The sequence below is a fragment of the Pithys albifrons genome, chromosome 6 (assembly GCF_047495875.1).
Source record: "Pithys albifrons albifrons isolate INPA30051 chromosome 6, PitAlb_v1, whole genome shotgun sequence".
NCBI classification, from domain to species: domain Eukaryota; kingdom Metazoa; phylum Chordata; class Aves; order Passeriformes; family Thamnophilidae; genus Pithys; species Pithys albifrons.
In genome coordinates, this window is record NC_092463.1 from 30881093 (window position 1) to 30903256 (window position 22164).

Genomic DNA, 22164 nt, shown 5'->3' on the forward strand with positions numbered 1-22164 from the left:
TATATATGTCAGCTTAATCTAATCCTCCTACTTCTAATACCTTCTGTGGTCTCAGCACGGGGCCCATAATGCTCTCATATGTTATGAGGGATTGCCTCTGAGAAGTTCACCATCAGTACTAGACTTTGTTCAATAAAACTTTACATCTGGTCTTAGGATGACAGAGAGCTATCTGTCTCCAATTTGCATTACAAACCTTTAGCTTCTTTTGATATCAGTAACACCAGCAATAATAATTTCCAATAACCTGTTACAATACACCAAGTTTACATATTCCTGGTTCTCATCTTGTTCTGTCAGGTAAAACAAATTTCTCTAATTTATTTGGACACTTTTAAATGAATGACAATTTCTTTATACCAAAAAACCCCACTCATATAATCAGAGGTTCATTTGAGAAGATCTATGACAGTATTTCCTCCTTTCACTCCAATGATTTTAAGTTCTAATCAGAAAAATGTACCCTTATTTATTTTCCATGCTTTTGCAAAAGGAGACAATACCTTGCAATTCAAGGTCTTACAAGAATTACTGAAGACTACTTATTAATTTTATGACATGATGGAAGTCCACCTAAAATCCAATAACCTGGAACAATTATCTTCTCAAACATCTCTCTTGATTTCCGAGATGTGATGATTTCTATATTTTGCATTACAGATACATCTGTCTGATGTGTTTTACATTAAAAATATTTGAAGAGCAGTGTCTATGATCCCCTGCTACATTATTCACATTATTTTTCCTCAGCAGATAATACATACATCTGATGGTAGTTGAAGACTCCAAAAAGACAGATCTACTTGTGGGATTAAGAATGTCTAACATGTCAGAGATCAAATGTGTCACTAATGGATCATCCTACAGATGGTTAGCAACCTGTACTACCTGAGCTGAATTAATAAATGGCAATTGAAAAACTGGTCTCTCAATATAGTTTTTGTTCTGGCAGCCACATCATGGGTACAATATTTTTTAAAAGTCCACATTTAGGCCTGCAGATTTACAAATGAAGATCGGGATATTTCTGCTTTATTCTGAGTTGCAGTAAAATGATATTCTGTGTTTAAAAGGCAGTTTTACCAACTATCTCATCAGTAGTTTAAGTAAATTCTGTTACCTACCTAGACCTACTCTGCAACAGAAAGCAACCTTTGTAGATAGTAGAAATCACTACAGAGACATCCAAATACTAAAAATATCTTAGGACAAGTCTACAGAGACAGATATGAGCAATTTTAGCCATGCTGAGATCTGACAAGACACAAACCAGCCAGTACTGTTCCCTCTTGTGATCTGCCGAATTCAGACACATTATACTTCCAATTTTGAAACAGAAACTGTGTGTGTGTGTGCGTATAGTTTCCTATCAGCTAGAAACTACAGCAAGACACACTTCAGCAACAACTATTTTAATTTGAGAAATTATTTTTGAATATATATCACATTTATCCTTTCATTGCATGAACTTTCTGGAAATTTTTCCTAAGAAGAAAAAAGTTATTTTTAAATCCTTCATCAGTGAATTAGTGCTACTTATAAATTTAATGTATTCTATATAGTCTACAGATTTGCAAAAATGTATTTCTTACCAGTGGGGATAATGATAAAATTGGTATAATGACAGGAATTATTATGACATTGCAGAGATCTGAACACAACAAGAATGAATATATGACAATCACAACAGATCTATGTCTATGCTGTTCACAGTATAACATGAATGGAAATGAATCAAATTTTTACACACACAATTTTTACATTATATTGAGCAATATATTTTATAAAGCAAATGAAATTTGTCTGGAACTAATTATTCTATGGCCTGAGAAATATCAAAAAGAAAGAAGGCAAAACAGTAATGTTAATCCCATGCCAGGAACATGTTTTATCAGGTTTCCTTTTAGCTCTTAAACAAGATGTAGTAAAAACAACAACATTCTGTCAGACTATATGTTCATTCCTTGCTTCCTGGATTAAATATGCTTATTCTACGCCACATTTTTATAGCTTTCAATTCCTGTACTTTAAATCTATTAAACAATGTCAAGTTGAATTTTCTTCAAAAACTGCTGCAGGTTAAGAAAAAAATAGGACAGTAGAATTTTTGAGGGCTAACATTTATGTCAGCTAATTAATATGGATCAGTTGTGGTCTGCAAGGATTTTTAAAGTGCATGCATGTTTGAGATAAATCTAGACTAAGGATCTGATTTTGTTCCTTCTCAAACTGATAGCAAAGCTCTTACTTCTTTCAATACAAGTATGGTCTACCAGTTCTGTAGACCTGACAGATAAACTAAGCTTTTTTGTTCTTGCATAATGTTAGTTGTTCCAAATTCAGCATAGCCCAAAATGCAGAACTACAACATACAAAGTAAACTGTAGTTGTAACATTACATTTATTACTCTGTATTCTCTTTACTTGGTAAGGGAATGAGATTTTGAAAAAATAAACACCGGGGGAAACCCGGCAAATTTGTTTGGATAGCAAGTTCTACCTTAAATAAATGGGTAAGAAATCAGTCCATGTTCAAAACCAGACACCTTCTAATCCAGAAGATACACCACCATTTCCTTATTTTAAAACATTAATATTTTGCTATTTATTCTCAAAAGAGTTCCTACTAGCAGATAGAAATTGGTTATTTGAACATAGTTCTAGATCATGACAAAAACAGGCTACCAAATGAAAAACTGTTCAGATACTTTAATGCAAAAGATTCACTCTCCCTATGTTGAATTTTAAAGTGTCCAGACTTCTCAATAACTTCTCTTTCATGGAATCTTAGAATAACTCAGATTGGAGCAAAATCATCTCATTCAACTTCCTACTCAAAGTCAGTCAGATTAGAGCAAGTAATCCAGGACTTTATCCCGCTTAGACTTCAGAAAGTCCAAGAACAGAGCTGTTCAATATGAGAAATGTGCCTGGTAAAAAGAAAAAGAACAAATGTATCTCAATCATAGAGCTGCAGAATCATTTGGTTGGAAAAGACCTCCAAGATCATCAAGGCCAGATGTAAACTAACACTGCCAGTTCCACTGCTAAACCATGAACATAAGCATCAAGTCTACACAGTTTTTAAATACTTCCAGGGATGGTGATTCCACCACTTCTCTCGGCAGACTGTTCCAATGCTTGATAATCCATTTGGTGAAGAAATTATTCTCAATATCCAATCTAATACTCCCCTGGTGCAACTTGAGGCCATTTCCTCATGGCCTGTTGCTAGGAGAGCATGGGAGAAGAGTCCAACCACCACATCACAACAACCTCCTTTCAGGTAGTTGCAGAGAGCAATGAAGTCCCCTCTGAGCCTCCTTTTCTCCAGGCTAAATAACCCCAGCTCCCTCAACCATTCCTCATATGACTTAGTCTCTAGACCCTTCACCAGCTGCTTTGCCCTTCTCTGGACACGTTCCAGCACCTCAATGTTTTATTCTTTGTGAGAGGCCCAAAACTTGACACAGGATTCAAGGTGTGGCCTCACCAGTGCTAAGTACAGGGAGGCAATCACTTCCCTAGCCCTGTTGGCCAAACCATTTCTGACACAAGCCAGGATGCCATTGGCCACCTGACCACCTGTTCTTGAAAGGCACTTCTAAAATGTCTTCTTCCAATGAAATCTCATGTAGAAGCAAACAAAAATTACCTTATGCTTAGTATTACACCTGATTCCTGTTGTGATAAGTCTTACCTTTTTGTAGTGTTTCCACATCAAAGACATGCTCCTTGAAGAAAGCTCTAAGGGACAAAGAACTCGCACTGCAGTCTTCTGAAAGTTTCTCAACAGCTTGTTTAAACATAGCAACTAAGTCATGAAGAGGTCCATCTAAATCAAGGTGAGAAGTGGATGGTGAAATCAAGCTCAGACGTAAAGAGATTGATGCACAAGATGCAGAACTAGACTCCACAGATTCACATTCAATTTGGAAGCCCTCTGACAACATCTTCATTGTAAAATGTTTTCTTTGGAATGGATCATCAACTACTGCAACAACATGCCATTCAATGGCAGCATCTCTGGGTAGATGAGATATAACAACCACAGCAAGCAACCCACACACTGCAGTTTCATCATGAGACATCTCTGAATCTTCAACCTAAAAGATAAACAAAGTATTACAGAGCTGGTAGAAATTAATGTTGCTCACATTCAGCTGATTCAAAAAAAGTATGTGCCATACAATTATTTCATGGAGACTGTTTTTCCCCCCGAACTTCCTTCTTATTGAAAAGTCATCTTGAGAAATTATGAATTTGACAGTATATGCTCATTTTTGCAAACTCTAAAACTACTGTGACTGTACCATTAAAAAAAAAGGCTGATTATAATGTATTTTGCACTGATTATGCAAACAAAAAAGTCTTTTTGCATATGGCAACAATCTGTATGAATGGGAGACTAAAAAATGGTAGAAACTTCCAAAACTGCAGAACTAGTTAGTAAAGCACACAAAATTTTAGTTTAAAAATTGGAGTACTAAAGATACAGTTCAGATACAGCAAAGATACAGTTCCCATAGTTCTGACGAGCAGAATTATCTTGACCAAATCCACTTAGATGACAGAATGTGTTTTCTTAGTAGCAGGGCTCATTTGGAATGTATATTTAAATTGTTTTCACATCAACCAGCATATTTAATTATGCTGGTAAGCTAACTCTGAGTGACTGAGTTCCTTTTCTTCTGATGGTTTTAATATCTTTCAAGTAGCTGAACACATTGGCCAGCAGATAACTTTTCTTTCTTACTTTTCCCTCCATTTTTATGAAGAAAATATACTGAGGATTTTTAATATTAGTGACTTACACCATCTTCTTTGTGTACACAGATAATAGCTTTTTTATATACCAATTTGCTTACACCGCAGTATACACTGGTAGTATTGCCCATTGCCTGACCTATGAAAGAAAAAATAATAACAAGGCAGACCTGTCATTTTGCCTGGAGTCGATAAGGCCATATAACCTGCAGTACCTTCAATTCACAAGCTCAATTTTCATCCACTCGCTCTCAACGTTGAGAGGAAGAATTAATGACAGGTTCCAGGCACTTTATTTCAAAATTCACTCGCAAAGTTATTGACAAGAATTTTGCACAGAATATCTTTGATGCTTGACCCTCGTGAGCTGTTTACATGAAAAATGCACTTACGTCTATACTAATGATAGTGGAGTGTAATTCTATCCCAAACATGTAGCAATTGCTTTAGCATGCCTGTTTTTGATATGGGAACAAAAATAGGGATAATTTGCCTCAAATTGCAGTCACTTCAGTCATAATAAAATCTCACGGAGTACTGTTTGCTTTTCAGTATTTTCATTAGGCTGGCTGGGGCTGTTATTAAGGTACCAACACATAAATGTTATATTAGCACTTAACAGGAGCACAGTATTCTCCTCTAGGAGATGAATTCTAACCTTGTCAATATAATTCTGCTCTGAGTGCTGTAGAACAGTTTAAAAAGATGAAATACTGGAGCTTTGCACTGAGAAAAAAAAAAGTCATGCTCATTCAGGCTTAAAGGCCACTTTGCTGGCCCAAGGTGCTGAGGTACTGGTTAGAAAAAAAGAATCTAAAGAAGCTCTCTCAGGTCACATCAAGCACTAAGACAAACTTTTCTACTTCCCTGTACTTGTCTTAGGTTGTTAAATCAATTACTCACTGTTTCTGCTTGCCTTCAGCTGCCATTTAGAATATGAAGAACTACATGAAAATTAAGGCCAAGAGAAAGTACATTTCCAAATTTAACAAATGAGAATCATTCTGTGTGAAAGACTATTCATGGTGCACCTGTACAGTACCATAGCACTCATAACCTTTAACTTTAGAATTTGCACAAAGCACAAGTGATGGAGCTACTGGGAACTAATAATCTTTCATTAGAAGCTACAGAATCTTACAGAAATACTTCTAACAATGACCTCCTCTGACATACTTTCAAGAAACCACCGACATTTGTGTTGTATGTGGATGCTGCATTTATGAGTTACCTTTCAGAAATTTACAAGCATCTTAAATAGCTGAATATTTATATGATAGCTTGTCTAGTAAATGAGAATGAATATATAAGATCTGCTAAGAAATTATATTCATATGAAGCTAGAACAATGTAAGTATTAAGAGTGAAAATGAAGAGGAATTATTTTATGGCCAAGTTGCTTTTTTCAAGTGATTCCGCACTCTCATCAATGAGATTCATCACTTCTGGCAGACAGTTGTGGAAACCGTTGTAGATTGTTTTATAAAGGAGCACAGGTTTTGGCCTAGTCTTTCTTCTACATCTTCACAGTCTTGGGCAGAAAAAAAATAAGGTAGAAGAGGATACAGCTTGGATTGTAATTCTTAAAAAAGAAGTGTCAAATAATTCTGGGGAAGGTCTAAAATTCTTTTTCAGAGACAGAAAACTGTTGGGGCAAACACTACTGAAAGCAGTAATTCCTTAAAGCATGCATTACCTGAGTTTTACAAATCTTTACAACTTTCATTAGGCTATAGGTGTAGCTGTCATTCGCACTTCAACCCTTATTTTTTGGCTATCAGTTTCCAAATGATTTTCAGTTCATGGGAGAAAGTCTGCATGTTGAAGCTTCCAATTTCCACTTTTTAGCTTTTCCGTTGGATTTAATCCTTTCTAAGAACAAATACTGTAAGGTAGCTTTGCACTAAAAGTTTGAATGTCATAGGGGAAAATAAGCAAATCACAAAGGCTCAATGGCTGCCTGCTGAAATAAAAGGGCTGAAGAAAGACACCCAGTAACATCTGTTCTCTGTAGGGGAGAAAGCCTCAGAAAATAAATGACTATGTAACAATGTCTTCTTTCGGGAATAGATGTAAACTGGACCATCGCCGAGACCACAGAAAATGGTAGATCCCAAAACACTGGACAAAAATTTGACAAGAAAAGTAATTTAGCTCTAACTGAATCTCACATTAGACTGTCTTCAAAACAGGATTCACAATATCTTCCCTCTGCCAACAGGATCACTTGCTACTCAATTATCAAAGAAGGAAAAGATTAAGATGCAGAAAGTTTGGAAAAGAAAGACAAAATGTAGATTTTTCTAAATACATGCATTGTATCAATATAATTCCCTATCCAGAGAAGGACTATGAGCACTTTTTTAACACCTTGCTTTAAAAGACCCCCATAACGCAACAAAGGACTTTTTTCACTGTGAAGAAAATAATGATATTCTTCTGGTAATACAAAGCATATTTCAGTAACTCACAGGAAGAACCAAAGGTACAGACTACACTTTTAGGATGACTGAGAAAGTGAGTCTTCTTTACCTTTAGTGTAAACACTGAGAAAACTGCCATGCTAAGCCAAGTGACACCTTGGAAAGTCTTCATGGACTGGTAAATAAAGAATCACAGCAGTTGAAAGCAGTTAAGAAAGCAAGTAAAACAAAGAGAACAAAGTGGGTAGCATTATGCCACTGTAGAAATTTAGTTCACCCACATCTTGAGCAAGATAAACAGCTCTGGATTTCTCAACTGAAAAAGGACATATTAGATCCAAAATGTATTCAGAGTAGGACAACAAGTATGATCAAAAGCTCTGGAGGGTCTGCCTGAAAATGTTCTCCCGTCTTCTTAACAAGAAGATAGAGGCTTACAAAATCATACATGACAAAAGAAGGGTGGTAGGGATAAGAACTGATTCTGCACGCTCGTCTTTCTGTACAAGAACTACAGACCATCAAATGACATTAGTAAGAGCATGGTTTCAAAGAGGACGATGGTGGGTGACACCTACAATTCCTTGATGGAGAATTCTCTGGTTGCAAAAACTCCATAGGGATTCAAGGGGTGTCTGAACTTCTCAGAAAACAGATTCAGCAAACATTATAAAAGAGACATATTAAAATTCCTAGCTAATTCTCAATGTATATGAGTTAATAATTTATATAAAATAATTATCTATATAGCTATTAAATTAACCATTTAAATATGAATTCATATACTTTGAGGTTGGGAGAATATTAGATATATCCTTTTACGGTTTTTAATATTCACTTCTGCTTAGGGCTACTGTTTGGAGTCAGCATACTAAGCAGAGACTATACCATGATGGCTATTATGTTCTCACATAGGAATTTATGCTGATACTAGTGGTGTGTTTGGTGAAGAACTCGGGTTTCTTGACTGGACTTGCTGATTTTTTGCAACTAGTTCCTCCCAACATTTCCATAATTCTAAAGGAATTTCATGTTCATCTGTGATATTCCAGACATTTTATAGATGAATAGTGAACACAGAGCCAAGTAGATGGATGCAGACAACAGCATCAAGAGATTAAGCTTCTTGGGCAGAGGTACAGGCATCAGAATACTGGGCTGGAAGTAGTGGGAGTTCAGTGTTGTTACACCTTTTGAGAAAAAAGACGACTTCTCCTTTTTCCCAAAGCAGAATCATATAGAGAACTGTAATCCTACTTTTAGGGGGACACATGTATGTTCAGTTCCTGCTTAACTGATACAGACAGCGCAGACAACCAAAACATGACAGTACCAGACAGTGCCAAGCAGGAGGTTTGTCTGCTTTAGGCACCTGCCACAGGAACAGGGACTTTGGCTGTGAGTTTGGCTAGAGATAGAAAGGGTAAAAGGGCTTGACTGAGTACTTATTGAAGGCCACAGTACTACAGTTGTCAAGTGACATCCAATTCAGTAAGGCTTCTAATAATGAGAAACAAGAATGGGAACATCCTATACTTTATATTTGTGCATAAGCCAAAGTTAAAAAGCTAGTTTGGTAGTAACATTCCTTAGGTAATACTTTTATGAATGTGTTTAATTCAGAAATACAAGCCCTTTCATATCCCAAGAAGCAAGGTGAACAACAGAGGTTGTCGGTGGGTTTCTGAACTTATAACTAACTTGTATCTCTACATGTCTTGGTTTGAGATAAGCAACTGCCAACCCCCCCAAGCACAGAGAGAAAAGCCTCCCTCCTAACACCAGGGAAAGGGAGGAAAAGAGAGGGGAAAGGAAAAAAACCACTTCAAACCGCATTTATACTAAATCTACATATATTTTTCACAGAAAGAAAGAGACAATTAGAAGAGAGTACAAATATACACTCACACAAGTCTACAACAACAAGTTCCCCACCTCAACTTCATAACGAACACACAAATTCTACTGTCTTAACTACACATTACTTAAGAAGAAGCTTATTCCCCAGGGAGACAAACCCAAGCAGAAAGGAGAGACCCAGAACAACACGTTTTACTTTCCTGAGGTACCCTGTGAGCCAGTGGTGGGCCTGGTCCTCTCCATCCCCCCTGGGACAGCATCGTGCGTCCTCCCAAGAGGAGGGCTGAGAAGCGACTGCCTTAACCACTCCCACACTGGTTCCTGCTTCCCTGGAGATGATGTCATAATGTGGTATGGAATACAAACTTACTGGCTAGAAGAGGTCAGCTGTTAGCTCAGCCCAGCTCAAGTCAGCTGACAGCTTTGGCCTAGTCCACACTTCAGAGCCCAAATCTAGGCCCACCTAGGTGAACCCATAACACTACATTAAAGCAAAGTGGTTATCTGCTGTTAACTGTTGCATGCAAAATGCACACACACATTAGTTCATAGTGTTACAAAATCCTTGCATTTTGTAAGCCTCACTTCTGAGTAAAGATTCACTCAATTTTCATTGTTCATGTTCAGGAGAGCTAGAAAATACTCTCACACTAATGAATGCCCAATGCATTCACAATACCATTGCAAACCAGACCAGAATTCAGTGTAATGAGCAGAGTAAAATGAAAAACGCTGGGCTGTAAGGCTTATAAACTAACTTACACAGAGTGCTGTTTTAAAGGTGCTAACCTTAAAAATAATTTCTCCAAAAATAGTGTATTTTTGTAACAGGAAAAAAAATCCAAGGCTTTAAAACTCCAATTATTAAAACTCCAATGAAAACACAGTAATAGTATAAGACAAACCTACACTTAATTCTTTGTATACACATTTAACTATTTTGTTTCATTAAATTGAAAAAGGACTCATTTTGGCTATTAGCATTTATTATATAAATCTGACTATCCTCCATTTGTTCTAAATGAGAAATATTCTTTTTGTTGTGTTAGGAAAGACTAAGGCCTATCTACCTTACAGCTGAATATGGAATCAGTTTGGAAAAAACACAGATGAATGCGTAATTGCTATCTCTACAAAGAATTGACTTGGAGAACAAAAAGAAAGATACTGTGATGTTACTTTTAGAAGCTGAGTTTATGAAAACCTTATATGGTACACATTATTATACCATTATACTGGCAAGATTAATGTGCCTTTAAATAATACATTTAAAATTTCTTTTACATGCCTGCATTAAACAGAGAGCATCAAACTCCTGAGATCCTGCTTAAGCTTTGCTAGAGTCTCTCACAACAATAGGTTTATGACTTAAAAAAGTAAAGATTCCACTAGGAAAACTGCATAAGAATAAAAATGTCAGCTGCTAAAGAAAGTAGGATACAAGCAATCCTTTTCAACATACTAGTTTGTCTAATAAATAGGCCACATGCATTCCTGGTCTAGCAGGTCTGAATTCAAAGAATGAATACCACAGTGTTTTATAACAATAGAATTGTTCAGAATAATCTTTTTGCAAAGCTTTCAAAAATAAGACAGTCAAGTATTTAGTATTTATTTCTGAAATAAAGCAAATAACTTGCTGCATGCAAAAAATAACACAAAACTGGCAGACTAAAAATGAGGTCTTATAAACCTGAATGTTTGTCATAGAATAAACACTGTAAATATAAAAAGAAACTAGGTTTTCAGAAATTTTAGTCCTCTGTACTCCACAACGCGTTGGACAAAGCTGGAGGTAGCTCAGTAACCATTGCGTCATGTAGAAATTATTTTATATAATGTCAACAGGGAAACTGAACCTGTACTTTGTGTTACTGAAACAAGGAAAATCTAAAGAAAACAAGGTGATTCTTTATTTTTTGTGTCAGTATCTGATAGCACATTTTGCAGAATAATTTATTTTTATGGAGTCATTATACATCTTTAAAAAATAAAAACATGAAAAAGGCAAAGCAGATACAGGAGAAACTTATGAGTATAGAAATTTAGAGGTAGCACTGTTTCTAGGGGTACTTTAAATCAAATTGTGTAATTCAATGGAATTCAAATTAATATCTTCTCTTAATATGATTATAATTCCACATGCTGGCATTTGGGAAAAAATCCAAATTAAATTTTCTCCACAATAACTGTGCAAAACTCTGCAGACAGCTATGGTAGTGATGCATAATTAATTATTGGCTATGAAATGATCAGCAGTGAACATGCCAAGCATAGCTTAACTTTTCCCAGAGAGGCAGGTGAATAAAATCAGCATACCTCACGTTATTTTAGTGAAAGTATAGGAAATTTGAAAACTGTACAATATATTGATGGCTATTATTAGGATATGACAAGGTGATGGGCTAAAATTTTATGGTAGTCAACCAAGTATGTCAGAAGAAACTACCATAAAAATGAAGTAACAACACTCTTAGGGCCCAAATCCCACAATAAGTATACCATAAATTTGATTTATAAGTTGAGACAGCTTTTTGGTGCATAAAAGATATCTTTAAGTCTTTGCAGAATCAAAACTTTCATGACAAATGGTATTTGAGTAGTTTTACTCTGACTATAAATAAGCATTATATAAAAAAGGAAAGCAAATATGGAACTCATACAAATAGAAAGTTCATAAGAAATCAGATCAATAACTTTACAGGATCTATAGCTTGTATCACTCAAACAGAATAATTTAGCAACTTGCTATTCTATCTTTTACCATGATTGTCAACAGAGGGCAAGAAGTAGTATAAATTTTCATCATTCCTATGTGATAGAAGAAAAGGTTCAGTTGAAATTTAAGACATAACCTTACAAGTTTTCTTTTGATTATATTTAGCACAGAAGTATATCATTTGCTTGTTAATTTTGTTTTCTATTGTTGGGTCCCTGCGTTTTCATCCTTTCATTTCAGAAACTGAGGAGCTCTGTGACAGGATCAAAACAAGAGCAATCAGTCTCACATTTCCATGAAGACATACACAGTCAGCTTTGAGCAAGTTTGTAGAACAAATGAACAACTGAAAGCCTGAAGACTGTATACAAAGTTTGCAATAACTAGGGTAACACTTCTGCTTTCTGGACTTAGCAATCTGGAAGTTTTCCTGAAAAGGAAGCTCAAATAATTACTTGTTAGAATAAATTGAAAGAAAAGTAGAAAATGCAAACTGGCCTGCTGAAAGGCACAGGCTTCTGCATGCACAGTAAGGGAGAAGAATCTCCTATTTAAAACTGAGACTTCCAATTTGTATGATTTCTCAGGTAAGTATCACAATACTGTTCTAACCCATTATCTCACTGTCTCAATAGCACACAGACTGTGAATTTTCAACTACCCACTGAATTTTATACATTTCAGTCCCTCTTCAAAATACATTTCATAATTGTATGTGACAATTATGCCACCATCAGAGAAAAAGAAAGATTTAAAAATGTTGGATAATCACTTATGGGAAGTATGTGATCATACCAAATGGAAAATATACAATATGAATACCTGTATCTTTTTTCTCTAAGTCAAAGGGGTCCGGAAAGGATTTTCACTTTTGTTAAGTCCATTCAAGTTTTTAGTTGTTTCCCTTACTCTGCAGAAGCAGTCAGGCTACCAAGCCATGTGTATTTAACCAATGTAAAAAACTGCATGGGAAGCTCAGCCTTTTTTGGTTCTCATCCTGTGGCATGAAGTGTTTGGAACTCTTAAGGTCTAATATATTTTAGTAAAAGTATACTCACAGGGTTCAAAATGGGAATTTCTAGGTGAAATGTAGTGGTCTGTGATATAGAAGCCAGAATAAATAATCTAAGGCTGCCTTCTGGCTGCACAAGCCACTCAAGCTACGAGATCTGTTTTACCCACTACTCATGCTCAGCCTTCTTACCAGTGCTGCAGTGCCTGAACTCTAAAAACCCACACTGAGAAGGCAACCATCTTACTCATTATGGCCTTTAATATCCCTTGCTGATAGTTTTAAATTTTTAAACAGCCTTACCTGTCGTGCTCCCTTTTATGTGTTCTCATAGTTACAGATACAATTTTGGAAGGAAAATATCTAAACAGCAAACATAATAAAAATGAAATGGGTTAAAACTTATTAGCAGTAGGGAGCAGATGTAGCAAAATTCTGCCAGTTCCCCTACATTTCCTCCCCAGCAGGGATTTTCTGTCAAGCTGTGAGTTAGTTCTATACACTAATCCAGGCTGCTGTTGCTGCAATTGCACCTTCGTATACCTCACAATTGTACTAAAAATTCACTTTGATTTTTGATTTCTTCCTTCTTAATAATAATATTTAAAGCAGTTCCTGCAGAGCTAAATGTAAATTCAAGCACTGCATGCTAGATGCTCGAAAGGGCATGAAAATGTAAAATTGATAAGAAAATAATTACATACTGAAAAGCTGTTTTATTTGCTTAAAAAATAGTAACTTCTCCACAAACTAAAGGTTTCTGAGACAAGAGATAACTAGTTAATGACTGAAGTTAAGAGCCTTGAAATACCTCTCAAACATACATCATTCAATATATCAGTTACAATGTGAGACAAACCCCCCCTCCCCCTCCCCCCAACTATTTAAGGAACAAAACCATAAATTGAATATATAAACTGAAAGCAAATGAAGTCTGCCACATGAAACATGATCACAGATTGTCACTCGGAGGGTTTTATTCTTCATGGGTAGTGTCAAAAATAAGCACTTAGGGAAGAGAGTTGAACTGAATTAAGGATGTTCAAGATGGAAAGATTTCACTTGAAAATCATTTGAGAGTGTGTACCCAAATGGGACAGAAAATGAACAAAGTTAATCGTCAAAATCTTCTTTGTGGGTAAGTAAGGATAAGAGATTTTATGATTTGGGATTTGAATGTCAGATACTGGTTGCAAAGATATTTTCCTTGAAAGTCTACTTTCCTCCTAAACTTTGACCATGAGCTCTGAAACCAATTTTTAAATTGAATGTCAGCTTTCACTCCACATATTCTAACTATATCATCTGTTCACCTGTACATGTACAGAACCATTAGCTACTGTTGTTAAACCTGTAATGAATTTTGTAGAATGCAAGGAAGAAAATTGTGATGCTGCTGGAGGCAGAAGAAAACAATTTAAAAATTCTGGTTGCACTACTGAACTTCTCTCTGACCACCTTGTTGGCCCACCTCTGGGGACCCCAGTATGCAGTATGCAAGGGATACCTGGATGTGGCACTCCAGGTGAGATCTCACCAGAGCAGAGTAGAGGGGCAGAATCCCCTCTCTTGACCTGCTGGTCATGCTCCTTTTGATGCAGCTCAGGATATGACTGGCTTTCTGGCAATTAATTTAATTTTGAATGGGACATTTTCAAGTAAACAAATTTTTAGTGGAAAATATATTTACATTCTCTCATGTATATGAATATTTTTGAGGCAAATGTTTGTTCAGCAGGGTAGTCAGTTATTCATTTTTTATATGGTATGACTGCAAAGGAAGATCAGTTAAATGACATATAACAGGACTATTAGGACTTCACATGCCCTTTATTTTAACTCAAGCCATTTACATTGGTCAATAATGTCCTACATACAGTTTGGAATTTGAATTTTGCAGGATCGGTTTTTCCCATTTCAGTGTTACAGGAGTCAAACTCAGGTGATGCAATTCAGGAAATTTCTTACAATCCACTGTAGTGGGTTGCCCAAAAAATTAGAAAAAAACCTCAACACTGCTCCAGTTTTTATTGTCAGCCATGATTTTAAATGATACAGCATAGCAATTTGGTACATCAGGGTCAGCTGTCTCAGCTGTGTCCCTTCCCAACTTCTTGCTGAACCACAGCCTACCTGCTGGGTGTGGGCAAAGTAGGAGGAACTTTGATGCTGTGCAGGCACTGTCTAGCAACAGCCAACATTGGTCTGCTATCAGCAGTTGTACCCACAAATCCAAAACACAGCACTTCTGGGGCTGTTATGATTAAAATTAACTCCATCCCAGCCAGACCCACCGAGGGAGAAAGTTCACAATAACCTAAAAGTTCTAAGCCAAGTTTGAGTCAAATATGTAACTGTTCTCAGTAGTCAATTGAATGAGATTCATTGATATTCATGGATATGAATATACATACATATACACCTATAAATATATATCATGCATATGCATGTAATGTATATTTATCTACATGCATATATATGTACTAAAGGAGGGAGGTAGAAAGGGAGAAAAATCTATATATGTACGTATCTCCTCCATGTAATTCTGCAGGACATGCACAGAGACAGTATGAGAACATTCATTACTGAGTTGATGTCTGCAACTCTACGCAAATATTCATTTGACAAATTACAACAAATCTTTACCAAAATCACTGTCTTAATTAAAAATGATTGACAACTAGTATTTTCATCAGTTAATAGTTACATTTTCCTCTTTCAGACTTGTTTCTTTGTTGATATAGATATGCAAAGGTAACTACTTTGTTGAACTACAGAAGATGGCCAGGATGTTTCCACAAAAGTGCTTATAAGTGAAACACCAGCATAATATTAACACTGAATAATGTTCAAGATAAAATCAAAGTTAGATTTCAAGTGTTACCATCCATGTTCATTGTGTTACAACTAAAGGGCTGACAAGAACTGAACAGGTATCACATCAGCTGGAAGCATCTATTTTTCATCAAGGAAGCTGAATAAACACAGACAGGAAGCTGAAAGTGATTATTCAGTGCTGTGCTGGCATGTGTGTTACTGGGTATTGTCCAGTGAGCACTGCTCATTTTTTGCTGTGCAAAAATTTAAAGGGGTTTCAAAATATGATTCTTCACTTTTACACTCTCTTACCTACTTTTTTGAAAGTGGAGTCCAGGAAAGCATGTTTTTTTGTTTACTTTGACTTTTATGAATAAGGAAATTAAAGATCTATTATTAATTGTGAAGACCACGTGATATCCCTCAGAAGAGAGGAGGAAGAAGAAATGAAATTACTATTATGAACAGCACACAAAACAAGAGATGAGGATAATCCTAATACTGAAATTTAGTAGGATCTCTTGGATTATAGATTATAATACACACTAAAAAGAAGTACTTCCACTGGAAGAAACTGTTTTCCTGAGTTAATTTCTTTGTTTTCCCCTTTTGATTTTTTGGTGGTGGAAGATCATTACTGTATACGAAGAGAGAGAAGATTCTTGCACAGTTTCAAAAGATGACATGTTGAGCTCTAATTTTTACTGGAGTTTGATAGGGAGAAGGACAGGTATGAATTTTCCAAGTTAATAGTCAAGTTTCTCTTCAGTGGTAATTTGTTGAATCTGTTTGTGGTGTTGAGTTCAGGCAGCTTCTAAGCCCTGACACAGCCATTTGGTTGGCCCTCAAAACCCAGCAGGACAGGAGAAACAACAGGAAGAAAAAACTTGAGAGAACTCTTGGGTTGAGATAAAGACAATTTAGTAAGTGAAGATAATAGAACTAGCAATGCAAAGGCAATCCTTCACCACCTCCCAGTGGCAGACCAATGCCCAGCCAGCCTCTGGGGAATAGCCACCTTGGGAGACAAAACTTTCCATTTTTTTATGGCTGAGCATGTTGTATGGTATGGGATATGCCTCTGGCTGCTTCCTGCCCACATCACTCTACTCACTGGGGTGCTGAGTGGGAAAACCAGAAAGCCTTGAAACTGCAACATTAGCCTGTTAGCCACAAATCCAAAACACAGTACCACAGGAGCTGTTATGCAGAAAGTTAACACTATCCCAGGAAGACCACACACACTATCCAATAGCTTCCAGCAACAGGAATACTTTTCCCGGTCCTGCATAACCATGACAAAGAGGATATTGCCTGTAGATTTAAGGGAAGGACTTTCACTAAGTTTGACCAATTTCTGAGATCTGAGTTTTCTATTATTTATGGAGCTTACAATGAAGAGATAAGTTAAAATACCCTCCCTGGAAAAGACCAAGATCTAGAATAGCTACTTAGTACTGAAGATCAAACTACTTGTTGGAAGCACTGACTTGGAAGGAATGTTTATGGTGTCTGAAAGTGATTAACCTGCTACAGTTTAAGAAGAGATGGTTGTTAATAAAACTATTTATGTAGTCTGGGGTAGTAATATGGCTCTTCTTTCAGCCCTGATGAGCAGGATTAACTTATTCAAAGGAGAACAAAAAAACTTTGAAGGTGATGATTATCATGAAATTGCATCCTTCACTGTGGGAATTTAAAGTTCCCTACATGTAATTTGGACTACAGTTTAATAGGGAATTTTCATGAGTTAAAGTAAGACCTTGATTGTTTTTCATTCTCCCCCCTACAATGAGGCAGTGACAACAGGTACTCACTTCATAGCTGAAACCCTGTTAATGGCTTTCACAGTCATCACACATTAGACTTCTGACCAGAGTTTCTGGCCTAATCAAACACTGGATGCATATATGCACTCTTGCTTAGCACAAAAGTGACAGGCTCAAAACAGAATTAATATTTTCAGCAAAGGAAATGAAGAATCACTCAAAAAAAATCTTATAAGGGAAGTGCTGCAGGGGGAAATCAGTCAGCCTGGGTGAACTAGGCTGTTTACCACCCTGAATAACTTGACATGCATTTCTTCACTGTGTCTACCTGAAAAACAACATTCAAATGCATGTATGTATTACCTGTAAATGGCAAATAAGCTTGTATAAATCAGTTCATGGAAATCAGACTTATGCTGACTTATGCCAGTTGAGGACTTGATTGTATCTATCTACACAAATGTTCACAGAAGAAATACTCTCCTTCCTTATTTTCTATCGTTTATATATTTTGTTTATATTCTACAAGTTAAATTTAGCATACCGTTTACAGCATTTTGCAATCTTATAATTTTTATAGACATATATATTCAATTTCTAATAATGGCTTTAGTTAAAATCATGTAGACTGCTTCATTGTTCTTTTTGTTGACTATACTCCTTTTTAAAATTTATTAAGGCTACACTAATGTTACAAATAGAGTATCATAATCTTCCTTTAAGAAAAAGTTCAAGTGGCAAACCTTTCACCTCCATTGTGGCCCAGCGTCAAGTGGCAGACTATTTTCAATTCAAGGACCTCTGGAGTTCTGCTATCTGCATTTGACCTGTGTTTAATATTCTCATTACAGTTGCTTCAAATGAATACAAAAGCTTTGCTTAATCTGAACACAGGGGAAATGAAATACAGTAGGCACAAGATGAAAGACCCACTACCACTGTGCAATTTAATGCACTGTGTGTTCTGAACGTGGGCCATAAAAGAAGCCTGGTTTAATATATCAAATTGTGGAACATTTAAAGTAGCATCTAGTAGCAAAATAGATGTTAGGAACCTGACAACGCAAAAAAAAAAAGGGAAACAGAAACAGGTATTTTCTTCCTACTGAATTTTTGATAGGCACAGGTACTGACTGGCAGCAATAGTTTTCAAAAATATTTAGTTTTCTTCTGATAATACTACAAATTGTATTAATTAACCTTCATGAGATTTTGCTCCAGTGTAAGTGTAGCAGTGTTCTAATCTGTCATTTCCATCTTTATAATATTTATTATTTCTACCACTCATATTTTAACTACTCTGTTCAGCAAACTTGTAAAAGAAAGAGACTTATTACCTATATTATTTCCTATTGGACATGGAATTTTCAAGACTGTTTGGAAATCTATCAATTGTATTAAATGAAGATATTAACTGATACATAAAGTAAAACAAAATAGACAAAAAAGTGTACCTGAATATTATGGACTTAGAAACATCTGTTCAGCATGGTGAAAAAGTACATATCCTCTCACAAAAATCTGTGTTTTTTAATATTCCATTTTAAGTTTTATGGTAATTTTTCTATAGGTGAAAGGGAATCTTAAACCACTGTCCAATCCTTTTCAGCAAGAAAAATCTTCAACTTCTACTATTTGAGCATAATCTACTTCTGTTCTACTTAGAAAGAGTGTCAGAGAATGCATGAATTTTATTTAAATTCATGACAGTCTGTATACTTCAAATAGTACAGGAATGTCTGAACAATGCACAGACTGCTGTGTTACAGATGCATGATGCCATTCCAAATGACTGCCATGAAAACAAAATAATTACTCTAGAAAACAACTGCATATAGTTAGACAGATTCTGGTTCAAGATTTAACTTTTTTATACCTTGGGACCTGTGTATTACTTGGTAGGCAAAGTGGAAAGACAGGGTAGCATCAATGGCATTTCCAGAAGTGTCAAAGAAGGTATGATACAGGGGCTCCCTAGAATGGGCCCAGTGCCCTAGATGATTGCTTTTAGATATTTAAAAAAAATCCTAGTTCAGGCTCATTTACATCTTTTGACATCTAAGCAGTTTGTAAATCTGTCCCAAAAGGTTTAAATTTAGATTTTTAAATTTGGCATCAAGTTACCCGAGTGCTGAAATAAGCATGGAACCCATTCACAATATATATCAGATAAAACACTGCGAATCTTTCTTCCATCACTTCTGCATTACACACTATTAAGACACACATTGTCAACAACCTGACTGGCATTCCTGACAGAATGAAAGTCAACTCTAGCACTCTTTGCTGGATTTGAAACAATCATGGGATCACAGCCACTCATCCTGAATGGTTACCATAAAAAAAGGAAAGCTTCTGTCAGAAGAAGATGGGCTGGAGAACTTTAAAAGTTTAGAGCACATTTGTTCATAAATTTATTGGTAGGAGAGGATCAGACAACTAATGTCTAAATACATGCTGTGTTATAAAAGTCTGAAGACGTACTTTTTCATGTCAGAGGAAGTATTTCACCAGGTAGAGTTTTCATTACTAAGGCTGGAAAACATATAGGTAGCTTCCTAATAAAATAACTCAGAGGGGAATTGATCTATAATATCATCATTTGAAAGGAAAAATAGTATGTAGAAAATTACTTGAAGAGGCAAAAAATATAAGCTAATGGCGTTAGAGCTATTAGAACACTTTGCAATTACATTAAGTATTATCTTTCTATGCAACTCTGTCTTCTAGTCTTAACAAAATATATTGTTTCACTGTCTCAAAATGTCCCTTCACCACTCTTTTGAGTTCACTTACAAATATAGCCAATTCTAAACTTTCTGTTAGTAAGAAAACATTGTGTACTAACTGTACTAAAGTATTTCTCTATAAATTTTTCTTTTTATGACAAGGAAACCGGAGATAACATTTCAGATAGTTCTGGAAAATCTTCCTCCAAGTTTTGCATGTATTTCATCAAATCAAAATAAGAACTGAAACTAAATTTTATCATTCACTGATTTTTATCAAGAAAGGCATTTCAAAAGCAGCAAATGGCCTCAAAGTTTTTCTGTGAGAAAATTAATGTGCTCTTTACTCACAGAAAAAAATGAATTCATAGTGTTTTTCCATGGAATATACAACTGAATAGCAACAACTCAAATAAGTATCTATTACACAGTTTATCAGAATTTATATATTTTATTGACCAAGCTATACCAAATCTTGTGGGGGATTAGCAAGATGTAAAAAAAGTAAACCACAGTAAATAAGGAAGTTAGAGTGCATGAAATCTTGAGACAGTACAGCATGTTTCTTCTTTGTATTGGTGAGGATAATAAAGGAAAGCAAAAAGCAGGCATTTGGAGGTATTAAAAATATAATCATGACCTTGCCTATCTCAGTTAGTCTAAGGGAATCTGTTGTACAGGCAGGAGTACAAGCCACCAGTTGAAATACTCTAACAAGTACTAGGGAATGGCTCTACATGGAAAGCCCGCGGGTAGTGGAAAAAGAAGGCAGGGGGGACTTGGCTCCCAACTAAAGATAGTGGCTGTACTGTCTAAATAGTACAACTCAATCCCTACTGAATAAAAGGGATACACAAAATAAATTAATAAAATTTTGCAGGCATAGTCACTGCTACATCATTATACAATAATTATTTGGAATATTTCCATCTATCAATAATGCCATCTGTCCCACCCAATACAAATGGACTACAACCCATCTGGCTTATTTTTTCTATCGATTACTCTGCTGAATGAGTTAGCAAAACCACTTATAAAATCATCATATTACATGACACTGTCATTAAAAGATGTGAAGTACAGAAAAACACAAGATGAGACTTAATTGGAAAACTGTCAGTTCTTCCAGAAAGTTTAGCAATGTTTTAAGTTTTTTCTTTAGGCCTACTTAAAAAACCTCAATAAAACACAAAACCAAACCAAACCAAACCAAAACGCAAAAAACCCTAAACTAAAACAAACAAGTAAATGGGTGAGGCAGAAATTGTTCTACCACTACTCTTACTACTTCTTACTAGGGACGCTAGAGAAGCTTTCTAAATGTATCTCCTCAAGAGTGTTAAAATGTCCCAAAGCATGACTGGCAATTACAAAGACATTGTGGAAGGAATGTAAATTAAAATAGGGTGGAGGAAAGCTGATGATGGCTGGCACTAGTATATGTTAATTCCAATAAGTATTCCAGGTTTTGGGTTTGATTACTCATTTGCATAATTGTCTTTATGCTATTTCTTACAGCCTCTGTTTTTCTTTTTTTTAATTTTAGGCACTGCTTCTCTTAACTATATTTTAATGTCTCCAACAACAAAAATGCAGCATTATCCATCTACAGAATTAAATGCTTACTTCAGCTCACTCACTCTAGATCTCAGTTATTACAATACCTTTTTATTTTTAACAAAGGGAACTTCTGTTGTGTAGATTCAAAATGTTGACCCAAAGATCTTTTCTTTAATCCAGTAATTTAGGTGTTGTTGTTTTGAGTGATCCCTCAGTGGGGCTGCTTTATTGTCCTTTCCTCCCCACTATTTTTTTCTTTTTACTACAACCTTACATCTCTGCACCAGATTTGTTTCCTCTGTCACTCCAAATGGCTTTTACAATGACACTGCAACTCAAAGAGACATATGAAGGAAGAAGAGAGAGAGACAGGGGCTGGATTCCAGCTCTAACGACACAACCCTTGATGTCTGGGGATAATGTTGGCTCAGGGAGGCTCAGGGGGTTATACTGTAGGGGTGAGGCTGCAGGAATGGTGCTGGGAGTGTAGACACTGAGCTGCCATTAG

At 35.9% G+C, this 22164-nt stretch overlaps 1 protein-coding gene across 7 annotated transcripts in view; it reads right to left on the bottom strand.

Annotated features, from left to right (window-relative positions):
* DPH6 (diphthamine biosynthesis 6) overlaps positions 1-22164 on the bottom strand; it is a 200990-nt gene that overhangs the window by 36415 nt on the left and 142411 nt on the right. For 6 of the 7 annotated variants that reach the window (XM_071558027.1, XM_071558025.1, XM_071558026.1 and 3 more), the window contains one exon: positions 3701-4106. The exons of the other annotated variant lie outside the window; for it this stretch is intronic. In XM_071558027.1, the coding sequence (XP_071414128.1) occupies positions 3701-4106 (406 nt within the window). The remainder of the gene's footprint in view (positions 1-3700; positions 4107-22164) is intronic. 7 annotated transcript variants of the gene reach the window in all.